At 37.1% G+C, this 14535-nt stretch overlaps 1 protein-coding gene across 3 annotated transcripts in view; it reads right to left on the reverse strand.

Annotated features, from left to right (window-relative positions):
- CHN1 (chimerin 1) overlaps positions 1-14535 on the reverse strand; it is a 121184-nt gene that overhangs the window by 51916 nt on the left and 54733 nt on the right. For all 3 annotated transcript variants that reach the window (XM_070731781.1, XM_070731782.1, XM_070731783.1), the window contains one exon: positions 785-1073. In XM_070731781.1, the coding sequence (XP_070587882.1) occupies positions 785-1073 (289 nt within the window). The remainder of the gene's footprint in view (positions 1-784; positions 1074-14535) is intronic.

Genomic DNA, 14535 nt, shown 5'->3' on the forward strand with positions numbered 1-14535 from the left:
TATTTGAGTTTTATCCCACCTTTATTACTTTATATGTAACTCGAGGTAGTTCTGAAGTTCTGTCCCACCCCATACACACCCTTGCAGTTGTGTGACAGCATTTCATGTGCTCAACAACCAGCGTTTATTTACAGACGTTTGCGGAATCCCACAGTCCCATGATTACTTTTTTTTGGGAGCCAGAAATGCCCAATAGCAGAACACAATGGATTTGTTTTATTAACTGGGAATTCATTTAATAGTGGTGGTGATTAACCATGGCAAAAAAGGTCATAAAACAAAAAAGTCAGTCGTGTGATGACCTGCTCTATGACCATTATGACTCATTACTGTAATGAGCAGACACCATTATGGTTAAAAAACTACCTGCATTTACATTTTGCTTCTAAAAATTCTTGTTTTGAAACACCATCCTGTTGGATCTACTGTTCTTTGATGGCAAATGAATAGCAGCATTAGTTTTCCTTCATGATACTGGACACCCTTACTTCTACTGTTTTTAATAAGTAGTGTTATTAAAGCCAGTCCCCGTCAATATCCTATGCTTTTAATAAAACAGTATTAAAAAGGGAAAGAAGAATAAGGAAAATGTAGCTTTTGTGATTAAAAAAAGCAGCCGTGAGAATGAACGATTTTTTTTCATTCTGTTTATCATCTGATTACATATGTATATCTTTCATCCTCAGTAGCCTGCAGGAGAATTTACTGTCTTTCAAGGCAGATGAATTAAATGATGAAATATTTTTAAGACTTGGAAAAGTATAACTTTAAATGAATTACTTACTCTTTTTTCTACTATGTCATTGTTTCCCGCAGAATCTTTGCCATCAACCATATCTCTCACAACCACAGGATGCTTCTTGTTTGCTGGCTCTCTGTTTAAAGTTGTATATCCTATGTGTTCATAAATTGGATTTATGGTCATCTTGGCAATGTATTCCGCTGCCTTGGTTTCAATATAAAGGGTGATCAATCCATCTGTCACCAGGTCGTGGATAGACTCAAAACGTTTCTCTCCAACAAAGTGTTTTCCATCATAGTAGAGTCTGAAGTTTCTAGTTTGATTTCCAAATCTGCCTCAATGGAACAGAACAATACATATATACATTAAAAATAGACAACTCTGGGCACATTGTTTTCTAAGAAAATTAAGACTAGTGTGTTCCCTTCATCAGTTTCTGCTACTTTGTTCAAATCAAAGTCTCATTATGACCACAGACCTAAAATCAAAGAGATATTTGGTTTTGAAAAGACGTGATTTGTTATTTAATGATCTCAAAGAGAAATTGACATGCAGGTTTTTTTAAAAAGTGTTTTGTTTTTTTTAATAAAAGGAATTGCTCCATTTGAATAAAATTGCTCCATTTGAACATAATATACTTTTGCAGCTCTGTCAAGAAATCTTATTCAGATTTTCATTTGTAGTTTAGAAAAATCTAAATTCTAAATTCTGTCTGTAATACGAATGCAAATATGATTTATTATTTATATGAACCATTTGTCTGAAGTGGTGTAGGGTTTCCTGCCTAAGCAGGGGGTTGGACTAGAAGACCTCCAAGATCCCTTCCAACTTTGTTATTATATTATAGTAAATGTTGCAAGTGAAGTCATGAACATCAGATTTCAAGTTACATATAAATAGTATGGACAATGCTATTATTAAATAATCCCAATAATATTGCTATTTCATAAATCAAATACCCATTTCCAGAAAGGTTTAATTAGATTAGATTAGATTTATTGGATTTATATGCTGCCCCTCTCCGCAGACTCGGGGCGGTTCACAACAATGGAAAAAAACAGTACATAGTAACAAATCTAATATTTAGCAATCTAAATTACAGTTTTAGGTTAAAAAGTCCAAAAAAAAGAAACCCCAATATATAAAAAACAAGCACACAATCAAATCATACACAAAAACTACATGGGCAGGGGGAGATGTTTCAATTCCCCCATGCCTGACGGCAGAGGTGGGTTTTAAGGAGTTTACGAAAGGCAAGGAGGGTGGGGGCAATCCTAATCTCTGGGGGGAGCTGGTTCCAGAAGGTCGGAGCCACCACAGAGAAGGCTTTTCCCCTGGGTCCCGCTAGATGACATTGTTTAGTCGACGGGACCCGGAGAAGGCCAACTCTGTGGGACCTAACCGGTCACTGGGATTCATGCGGCAGAAGGCGCAGAAGGCAGAAGCTAATGTTCATTAGCTCAGCCTGTATGTCCTCCTGTGTTTTCATTAGTTCATCAGCTCAGATCAAAAAGTTGTATATTTTCACTGAAAATATATTGGGGCTTATAGTTCTTTTGAAAAATAATATTTTTTTAAAAGTAGAGAAACAGACACTCAAATTAGCTGTGATTTTCAGATTAATGATTCAGTTTTTAAAGAAGATAAAAATGTATTTGGTAAAATACAAACCATTTCAAACCATGAATCTATTGGAAAAGACATATCTTAGTAGACATGGCATTGAAGCATAAGTATTGGACTGTGGAATTTGGCATATTTGTTTTGCTGTCCATATTGGTTATATCAATACAATTTTGTATATTTGTCTTTATGCTGAGAGTCACCCAGAGTTATGCAGTGTCTTGGTTGAATAAAATAATAAAATAAAATAATGAAATAATAAAATAGTTTGCATTAGCTCCCCAATTTTTCTCAGTTGATGCTTCCACCATTGATCCATTATTGGTTTACATTAGATTTATTCAATGGATTAGAATCTATGATAAATACACACATACACGAATCCCAGCGACCAGTTAGGTCCCACAGAGTGGGTCTTCTCCGGGTTCCGTCAACTAAACAATGCCGCTTGGTGGGACCCAGGGGAAGAGCCTTCTCTGTGGCGGCCCCGGCCCTCTGGAACCAACTCCCCCCAGAGATTAGAATTGCCCCCACCCTCCTTGCCTTTCGTAAGCTCCTTAAAACCCACCTCTGCCACCAGGCATGGGGGAATTGAGATGCTCTTTCCCCCTGGGCCTTTACGATTTCATGTGTGGTATGTCTGTATGTTTGGTTTTTTATATTAATGGGTTTTTTAATCATTTTTAGTATTTATTGGATTATCATTGTACATTGTTTTATTACTGTTGTTAGCCGCCCCGAGTCTCCGGAGAGGGATGGCATACAAATCCAATAAATAAATAAAATAAATAAATACATAAATAAAATATACATTATTACCAACTATGATTGGCAAATTTTCACCACAATTAACACCGGATAATAAGAGGTTTCATCATATTTTATCTGAATTAATTTAAGCAAGGGTTTTGTGGGGGTTTTGTCATCAAGAAATATAACATCCACATTTGGAAATCTTATTATGTCATTTAAGAAATATAGAAGCATTGTGATAGTTCTGTTTATTAAACAAGAACATAAGTCTATATAATTGTGTATACTTTATATAATAAGGTTTGTTAAAAATATCAGAACAGAAACATATGAAAGATCTTGACACTGTCTTCAAGACATTTTCAATGAACACCTTGTGTGTTTATTTGCAAGTTAAAATGTCTTTGCTGTATTAAAAACTGCTTTCAATTGCTGTCCGGCTTTTATAGCTGATCAGAAGAAAGGACAACTGTCCATAAGTTGGAAAAACACATTCTGGCTTTTAAAAAAATTGAGTCCTTGCATCCTGAGTTTCTGATCAAGCAGTGGGAGTCAAAAGGATTTAGAGACAAACAATGTGATTGCCAAATTCCTTTTTATTTCAATGGAAAAGAGCAGAGTGTAGTGTGAAACCACAGCAGAAAAAAGCCTACCGGAAGAATAGAAATGAAATGTTATGGTCTCCTCCCACCAGTGATTCCAACTGGGGAGAAAATTGGCCATAGGATGCGAATAAAAGAGAGGAAGTGCTTCATATTTCTTTCACAAGATTTTTGTTTCTGTAAGATACTGTATGGCTGTAATTTGTATTACTAAATGCCATGAGGACTGGAAAAGTAGGAACCTTGAGGTATTTCCTTCCTCTTCTCAATATTTCCCCGTAACACAATAATTACATCAGGAGGGGGAGGGCAGGGAGGGAGGGAGAAGATGACGTTTGATGGTCTGGTCTGTCACTTTGATAATGACAAACAGCTGGAAACTTCAAGCAACCTATCAACAGAATGGTTTAGTCAGGTTCAGAAACAATTTATCCACTCTGGCTGCTCTAGGTACAGATACTGAATAATTACTTGTTGTGCCTTCAACAAGAGGAAGAATTATTGTTGCTCAATGCTCATTTTAATACTGATGTATCAAGAGGGCTTGGAATGTATTCCATGATTACTAATTGGGGCGCACATGGATTGTATTGCAAACAAAAATTGACAGAATGTGTATAATTATAATTCAAATTTTCACAAATGGCTAAAATAGCATTCTTTTTACATTGTAGCATTTCCAACAACATAAGAATGAAATGCTTATGCATAGCTTCTACATTCTCCAAATTCATACAACCTGTCCAGATTCATTCATTCTCGGTTCAATTAATGATATCATTACTCCAGGAAAATTAGGATGGAGTAATTTACATTTTTATAGCTTTTGAAATATCTAATAAAATCTGATAGTTAATCAAGGAACACAACATCTGTCCTCATCTATTTTTATACAGATTTTAAAGCACAATAATTTTAATACTCAACTACTGGCAAAACAGGAATGATCACATCTGAAGGTCTTCAACTTTGCAATCAAATATTAATCTACCAAAGGGAATAATGCAAAAATCAGGCCAGGAACCAATTGCAAGAGCAGGTGCATATTAATTTAAAATGTTCCCTTCTTCCCTTTCCTACCCCACTTCATTGAAAAAAAAATATGTTGAACAAGTGATTAAAGTTATTGTCCCATCACATGTCGAGGACAATATCTGTTTGAATGCTATGTATTTTTGCAGGCTCCAAAATGAATTAAGATAGAAAGAAAAACTATGTTTTAGTTTAGATGTTGCTTTTCCCCCTTATTTTTGTGAGACTTGCATAATGTACAACCCAACCATTTATTCCCCAATTGTAAAGATCTAAATGAACTATAGAAGGTCTTTATCAATTATTCTAATTACTAATATATTACACTAGATTTAAAATGAAATGTTTTGCTTTCAATAATTTGTTTTTAGTTGTTTATTATCTGCCCCCAAAGCATTATATTGGTGGTTAAAAGTTTGGGAACTCTTTTGAATTTTCAATACTTTGGCATATGACCTAAAACATAATGTATTCCACTCAAGTCCTACAATTAGACAAAGAGAACCCAGTACATATTTATTTATTTGGAAATATATATTGCAACCTATTCGCACATGCCAATTCAAGGCGCCTTACAAGAATATGAATACACAAACACAGACAGACAGAGTTTTCCCCAAAATAAGACTTCCCCTGATAATAAAACCAATCGGGCTTTTGAGTGCATGACTATAAGGACATTATTTCAAGTTTCAGAAAAAATATAAGGCAGGGTCTGAGAGATACAGACATATATTGTATGCCGCCCCGAGTCTTCGGAGAGGGGCAGCATACAAATCTAGTAAATTATTATTATTATTATTATTATTATAATAAATATTTTTGGAGATTTTAAAGCCATGGATGAGGAGTAGGGGGAGAACCTTTTCTGATTTTTTTTTTAAAAAGAAAAAGAAAGTTGTAGGGAAAATAGAAACATATGAAGTACTTACAAGTGTACATCTTTTCCAGATTTAAGTTCACTTTGCCATTTTAAATATACTGTATAAGCTGCATTTTGTATACTTGTGTTTATTTTATTTGTCAAAGATGTATAAGATAGTACAGTAGTTTGTATAAACAACATAAGTAAAAAGTAATGATAAAAGAGGACAATATAATTGTCTTGATCTACATGTCTAATGTGTGTGTGTGTGTGTAATTTAGATAGTATTCAATGTATTAATTTACTTTCAGTTGACCATAAATAGAAATGTAAACTTTATGAAACTTATTTGTTGATTTGTCAGTTTGACAATCTGATGAAAACTAAAATTAAAGGCAGAGTAAATCAAGATGATAATGAGACAATTTTCCACATTTTCCCACATTTTACATGATATTGAAGCAAAATAGTTAAGAAGAGGGAAAAACAAGAAGATTCATTCCACAAAAATTGTGGTATTTTTATGATGTCTCTTCAGTGTTATTTTCTGAGCACTCCCTACAATCAGCAATTTATTTGGTTCTTTTGGCCAAAAACAATGAACATTAGCAGTTGCTGCTTCATCTGCAACAAGAGACTTTACTTTTATCCCCTTGATAGACATGTAAAACTGATAATCGAAGTGCATATTAGAAGTTTCCCTACTCTATCATACTTTAGCGGCTCAGCACAGTGTTAATTTTTTTTAATTAAATGCTTCCTTTATAAGAAAGCATTTGGGAGGAGTAAAGTCACAGGAATAAAGCGTAAATTTGTTCTATTGTGTTCATTACTTTAAAATAAAACATTTCACTTTAATGGCATTTATTAGATATCTGATAATTATCTATTAATTTGTGTCTATGTCTGTGTGTGTGTGTGTGTGTGTGTGTGTGTGAAAAATGTGGGCTGCTTTTTTTTGGCTAGCTATAAATTAATTCTATATTTAAAATTTCTGCTATATATACCCAGAGTTCTTACTTGGTACAGAGGAAAAGAACAGTGGAATACTCTAAAGCTGCGTCCACTAAAAACAATCATTTTGCAATATCAATTACCGGTAGTACCACAACAAGGCCTCATACATAGTCAGTTGGATGAGCAAGAAGCAAGTGCCTAGGCCAAGTTATGTCAAAGTCAGAGAAACCAGAGGCAGACTCATAGATGAATAAAATAGATACTGTAGGTTCCAAAAGTTGGCAACCTAGGGGAGAAGAACAGAATGAAGGATGTCACAAAATTCTGTATAGCTACCCTGGCAAATAACTTAACCAGGTTGAAAAACAAAACCTGAACCCACAAGTATATGATGGTAGTCAGTTTCCTTCGGTAGCCCTAATCACATGCCCTGGCTCAGCTTTGATGTGTTTTACCCAATCTTCCGTTGTGGTATGTCACAACTGCAAAACAAGTATCAAGCCAATAGGTCCTTCTGCTTGAAAGCTTTCTTAGCAGGCATAAAGTAAAATTGGGACTGTGTTGCCGGGTTATTCTTTGCTTTGAGTCCCTTGGTGCCTTACAGTCAAATTCTTTTCATTTGTGGGTACTAACTACAGTATTTCCTGGCAAAAATACTTACTAGAGGAAGGTGATGTTGCCAAAACCTCATAGCAACCCCACCATTTGAGCTTTCTCTAAGTTATACAATTCTCTTGACTCCAGTTGAAGTGGGCAGATAGATACTTGTTTTGCTGGAATGGATAACTGGATAAAATATGTCCTAAACATTATGGACATTTGTAAGGAAGCCAGGTGGCTTGCCCTATATACCCCTCTCAAATACCCATTCAGAAAATGTTCCCAGAAGAGCTAGAGAAGAGCAGGGAAGGGAAAGACTGTCAAAATGCTTACTAAATGCTTATTGAGACATAGATTGAGGTCCCTTTCTTCTTTGAAATGTTCCCTTTACTGCAAATAAGGAAAAAAAAAACTCAGCAGGGATGAGCCTTGCTGAAATATATTATTCAGCCTCTGAATCTTGCTGGTAATTGCTAAAGATGTGGGGGCAGGTGGAAGTATGTTGCTAACACAACAGCAAGGGATGATGTAGGAGTTCTGGCCAAAACAAGGCAGGAATTATAATAAATGACAGACTGAAGTGGGTGTCAGCAGCAATGGAAAAAAAGAACAAGAGGGTAGCAAGAATCACATGTGAAGAAAAAGAGAAAAAGTAGTCAAAGGGAGATAACTGGACAGGTAATTCATTTTTCATTAACTTTAGAAAATATTTTTAAAAGCAGGATAACACACTAGCTACAATATTAAAGCTCTATTGTTCTGTCGGGCTCTCTGGTAGACTCCTCCCAAAAATTCACAGGTACAAATTTCAGACACACACACGTTTGAAAATTCAAAACAATGTTCTTTATAATGAAAATTCACTTAAACTAAGCCCTCTTTTGTTATAGCAAAGAGCACTCCTCTCCAAACAAACTTATAAGGGACTTGTATAAGGGACTTATACAAGTCCCTTATAAGTCCTGTGATACTTAGCTTGCAGCTGTGAGGCAATTCAAAGTCCTTCTTTCACAAAGTGAAACACACTTTGCTCTGGTTTAGGGTCAAAGCAGGGAAACATCAGCACACAAAAAGTCAAAGTCAGGAAAGTAGTCATGAAACATAACGATCAGATAATCTTCCACAATGGCCCCTAAGGGGCTTTATGAAGCCCCTAAGAAATAAGTGAGGAAATATATTTTGGGAGTTCCTAAGGAAGAATGGGTTGGGTATTGTGAGAAAGAAATTGTTGAAGTGTTTCCCACAGGCTGCTATTTATAGCAGCCTCACTAATTACCACAGCCCCACCCAACCACAGGTGGCCTCATTTTCTTTGATAATAATCTCTCAGTTGTTGCTGCCTATGCATCGCTCTCCGCATGCATGGCTGTATCATTAACTCTTGTTCTGAATCCAAGGAGGAGCTAGATAATTGATCTCCTTCTGAGCTGTCTGCCCCACTCTCCTCCTCCCTGTCACTCATGTTTTCTTGGTCAGAGGAGCCTTCATCATCAGATTCCACTGGGAGCAAAACAGGCCTGCAGCATGTGGATGTCTCCCCCACATCCACAGTCCTTGGAGCAGAAGCTGGGCCAGAGCTAACCACAACACTCTATATTGCAGACTGGAAAACACACAGAACTTTTAAAGGTCTTTTCATAGATTTGTTGTTAATTGCGAAGTTGTGTCCAACCCATCGCGACCCCATGGACAACATTCCTCCAGGCCTTCCTGCCCTCTACCATCCCCCGGAGTCCATTTAAGCTCAGGCCGACTACTTCAGTGACTCCATCCAGCCACCACATTCTCTGTCTTCCCCTTCTTCTTTTGCCCTCAATCATTCCCAGCATTGGGCTCTTCTCCAGTGAGTCCTTCCTTTTCATTAGGTGGCCAAAATATTTGAGTTTCATCTTCAATCTCCTGGGTTGACTTCAGAAAAAAAAATACAAATTGACTTACATAGTAGATCACTTATGGCTTTATGAAGCCCCTAAGAAATAAGTGAGGAAATATATTTTGGGAGTTCCTAAGGAAGAATGGGTTGGGTATTGTGAGAAAGAAATTGTTGAAGTGTTTCCCTGAAAATAAGATTCTGTCTTATATTTTTTTGAAATAAGCACTTGGCCTTATTTTTTAGGAGGTTTTATTCTTTTGGTGTATGTGCAGCATGACGGGGCTCCTCTTGTCATCTTACTTGATTTCCAGCTCTAACCCTAACCCTAACCGGAGAAAATGGCAGGGACTGCGCATGTGTTAAAATATTTTCAGGGAGGGCTTATTTTGGGGGGAGGGCTTATTTTCAGAAGAGGACTAATTTTCAGGGAAACATGATACATCCAGAGAGCCATTCTCTTATTTCTGAATGTTGTATCATCCAACCACCAAATGCATCTGGGAGAAAGAATTTAGGCCTGGACATATAATTCTGATTTTTGTGTTTTTTACCTGAAACATCAGCTAGAAATATCAATAGATTTCTTTGGTCTACTATGGCCAAACACTGTAGTTGCCTGTAATCTTCCCAGCAGATGCTTTAGGAAAATATATTTGATCTTTCATATCAAATATTTATTGACATGGATTAGAATTTGAGCAGAATAACATCATGGCTTCAAAATCTAAGGGACTAGGTTTGGACAAAACTCAGAAGCACTTTTTTGTGTGGATGTTGTTAAAAATAGGATCGCTAACATGATCGTCAATATTCAAGGAAGGATATGACCCAAGAAGAAGAAGAAGGATTAAGATTTATGATTCTTAAATCCTAATCCATGAGCTTTAGGATTCTAACTTTATTATCCAGGCCCAAAGATCAATATTCTTTTATTAGCCCACCCCACCCCAAGCAAACAGCTACTTCTGTTCATGGCTGTTGTATCTTCATGTTATGCCTTCACCCTCCCTTCCTCACCCCAGATAATTGAGTTCAAAAAGTTACTTCTATGATGGCCTTCAAACCAAGCTTCCTTTTATAAGTAATCTCTATTCCTTCTCCTTCAGTTATTTTCCTGGACTCATTTCTCCAGGCCTCTAGCAAATCCGTATTGGCACTTCTGCCTTTCTTTCATGGCCTTGTAAGGACTCAGTTAAAACTCTTCATGTGAAAGGATTCCTCCCCATCTCAAGCCCTGTTACTTAACTCAGCGGTAGCCTATCTCTGCATCATTATCCTCAGCAGTTACTGTTTGCTAATATTCCGTGTCACTTGGGGAACAGCTGAGAGGAATCATTTGCAGCAAAAATTAATCAGCATAAAAGCACCTTGCCTTTAATCTCTTTACAAATAAGTCTTGAGTGTCAGGGTACTCCTTATATTAAAAAAATTCAAATGAAGTTTCCAATCAAGTGAGTTTTCCCATGTCACACTGCAGTGTTCTCTCCCCCTCCTGTAATGCAACCATAGGCCTTGAAGGGGAAGTAACCATGGTAACCAGCTAAACACTGTTGAGTTGAAGTGGCAGCGGCAGCCGCCGCCATCATCTCCAAAGAACAGAGAGTGCTGTTGCCCTTCACCGCCTCCCACTTCTATTTCTCTTGGCTTTCCTTTTCATCTTCTCCCTAATTAAACAAGTTTCCAACCACAAAATTGACACTGGAGATGATGCACTATTGTTGTTATCATCTGTTATAGGCCTTGGCATTAAGCAGGCCCTACTGTTTAGTTGACTTTAAAGGCAGATTTAATACCCTCTGGAATTAATTAGAAATTTCCTTTTCCTTTTAGCTGTAAGGAACTCCTGATTTACATAAAAATGTTTTCTCTTATAACTTTATTCTCACTTCTAGCATGGATATCTGTGCAATAATGTGCTTGGGCTACATTTTCTTTTGTCTTAAAAAACACTTTTATTAAACCTTGTTTCTGGGATGCAGTCACTAACTTGCAATATTCTTATTTAATATTAATATTTAATAATACATATGCTCTTTTAAAAAGCTAAAAAGATACTTTACTCTCCCCTGCTTCAAGCATCTTTGAAGTGGGGTGGAAATCTGATTTCATAAAAATTATACTCACTTTGAATCCAGCATGTTATAGCAATGCTGAGATCTACCGGTATGCACTTTGCAGCAAATATTCATGTCTGCTGACCCTATTCTCTACAAAAGAGCCTTACTAGATTTGCTCACCTAGACTAATAAATCCTGTTATTTGAAATACAATTTTTATTTTTCTTCCAACTACAAGTGCATTTGGCTTCTCTCCTTTGATTGTTTTCAAATGGTCACTATATCTATCTGATCTGCTTAAATTCAGTGCTTGGATATATAGTACATATTTTAACACAGCATCACATAAAGCTGGAGTGACAAACCATTTTATTATTACCAAAAGCTACTGTCTATGAAAGCTGGTCACTAAAATCCATCTCTCAAATTAAATAACTTAAAACACTATGCTCGCACTAGGAAACTACTGATTATGGGAGTGGAATAAGAACTTAATCTATGGACTGAGCATGTAATATTAAAAAACAGGCTAGGGATAAAGTGGATACAGTGCTGCCTCATATACATGGAACTAAAATCAGCATTTGGCTTTATAGGCAGAAACCTGAATTTATTTAATCTTTTTTACTCCAAATCTTGACAAAGCTTGACAGTTCTGAACTAAAATGCAAAAAAACATATTCTTCATAAAACAGTATTTCAAAATCCAGTCTTAAACAGCACTAAAAATATTACTAGCAAATCTGAAAGACTCAAAAGCCATGGGAGCTGAAGTTATGATGAAGTTGGCCTACATTTTACTTGTTTATGAAATAAGGGAAAAAGCAGGTTTGGAATTCAGTAGGATAAAGAAAGAAAAGTATTATAGAATGTCTGCCTGCTTATATCAAAATATAATAGACATATTTATATTAGTATGCGAACAGAATATTTATTCCTAATATACATATTCATATAGTCACATCATATTACATATTTTCACATAACATTACAGTCTAAATGCCTAGTACCTTAACATGTTCCTGTTGCTATGAATTATTTAAACTATAAGAAATTAAAAGATTGCATTACCAGGTTTCAAGTACATTCTATTAATACTATTCCCAATATTATTAGTGAAATATTTTAATGGCACGGTCTTAGGAAGGAAGGAAAGGAAACATAAGACTCCCAAATGAAGAGAATGAAATAGGAAAGTGGTGGAAGGGAAGTGATCCATACTGAAAGAAAGCAGATGCTCTCTGTTTCCTTTCTCTATTGGGAGAGGAAAACGGATTTGAAAAGATGGACATTCCAGCTGCGGAAGAGTGTAGCTCAAAGATCAAACCTATTTATAATTCACTAATGCATATAAGAAAGATTTTCAAGAAAAGGAAAGAATAGTAGCCACTTAGTCAGCGTAGATAAGCCCGTCAGCTGCAAGAATACAAGAGTTTAGTTCTTCAATAACATGAAATAGACTGATGGCAAGTAAAATGGCCCACATTTGATCAAGCAAATTGTTATTTATTTGGGTCAAATTATATGGCTGTCTATTGCAAATTAAGAATTCTGGGCAGCTAGAGAAAGCTCCATTACAATAACCCCTTCCCCTTCACACTAATACCACACTAATAGCAGCTGAGGTACTAGTAACAATGAATCAATGTATGGTTCAACCCATCTTCTGACCCCCAGTTCCAGGATTTTAAGGCCTTATGAAAGGCCAACAGGATGGGGCCAATCTGATCTCTGTTGCCTGCATAATCTAATTGTGTTGCAGGTAATCCTTGACTTACAAATATTCATTTAGTGACTGTCTATGGAGATTCTCAGTCATCCAGGTCATAGTTGTCCCAAAGGTGCTTTTTCAAGAGGCAACTGGGCTTTCTGTTTTTTTCTTTGAAGACGTTTCGCTTCTGATCCAAGAAGTTTCTTCAGCTCTGACTGGATGGTGGGGAATGGAAGGATTCATCTGTGTCATCATCAGGATCATCTGAATGGTGCAGATGGGTGTTGGAAATGTTGAAAGGACTGTGTTGTAGATTAGAGATAGATGACAGTGACCCTGATGACACAAATAAACCTCCAGGTGACCTTAAGGACCCGTTAAAAGATACAAATGACCAGCTGTCTGCAAGGAGTATAAATCCTTCCATTATCCACCATCCAGTCAGAGCTGAAGAAGCTTCTTGGATGAGAAGTGAAATGCCTTCAAACAAAATCCCAGAAAGTCCAGATGTCTCTTAAAAAAGCATCTTTGGGATGGCCATATAGGGACTGCTTGAAGTCACAAGGCACTGAAAATGTGACTCATGTCTGGTCCTCAAATTTATTACCATTGAGGCATCCCCACAGTCAATTCAATTCAATTCAATTTATTAGATTTGTATGCCACCCCTCTCCGAAGACTCGGGGCGGCTCACAACAATGATAAAAACAATATTATAATGGCACAAATCTAATATTAAAAATAACTAAAAACCCTATCATAATTAAAAACCAAACAGCACATACATACCAAACATAAATTATAATGAGCCTGGGGGAAGATGTCTCAAATCCCCCATGCCTGGCGGTATAGGTGGGTCTTAAGTAGTTTACGGAAGACAAGGAGGGTGGGGGCAGTTCTAATCTCCAGGGGGAGTTGATTCCAGAGGGTCGGGGCCGCCACAGAGAAGGCTCTTCCCCTGGGGCCCGCCAGATGACATTGTTTAGTCGACGGGACCCGGAGAAGGCCAACTCTGTGGGACCTTATCGGCCGCTGGGATTTGTGCGGTAGCAGGCGGTTCCGGAGGTACTCTGGTCCAATGCCATGTAGGACTTTAAAGGTCATGACCAACACTTTGAATTGTGACCAGAAACTGATCGGCAGCCAATGCAGGCCACGGAGTGTTGAAGATATGTGGGCGAATCTGGGAAGCCCCACGATGGCTCTCGCGGCTGCGTTCTCTTCTCAGAATCACATGATTAACATTGATATGATGTATTTATGAAGATTCCAGCATTCTGGGGTCTTGTGATCACCATTTTCAACTTTCTCAGCTGGCTTCTGACAAGCAAAGTCAACACAGGTATGCCTTGACTTACAACAGTTCACTTACTGACCATTCAAAGTTGCAACCGCCCTGAAAAAAGGGAGTTATGGCCGTTTTTTCAAACTTCTGACGGTTTCAGCATCACCATGGTCATACAATTTACATTCAGATGCTTAACAACTGATTCTCCTTTATGATGGCCACAGTGTTCCTAGCTCATGTGATCACCCTTTGCAACCTTCTGACAAGCAGTCAATGAGGAAACCAGATTCACATAACAACCAGGTTAATAGCTTTACAACTGCAACGATCAACCACGGTAGGAAAAGTCATAAAACGGGGCAAAACTCAATTTTTTTCACATCAGTTTTGGACTCAGTTGCAGTTGTGAATCAAGAACTACCTGTATTTGCT

Source organism: Erythrolamprus reginae, chromosome 1, assembly GCF_031021105.1.
Source record: "Erythrolamprus reginae isolate rEryReg1 chromosome 1, rEryReg1.hap1, whole genome shotgun sequence".
NCBI classification, from domain to species: Eukaryota; Metazoa; Chordata; class Lepidosauria; order Squamata; family Dipsadidae; genus Erythrolamprus; species Erythrolamprus reginae.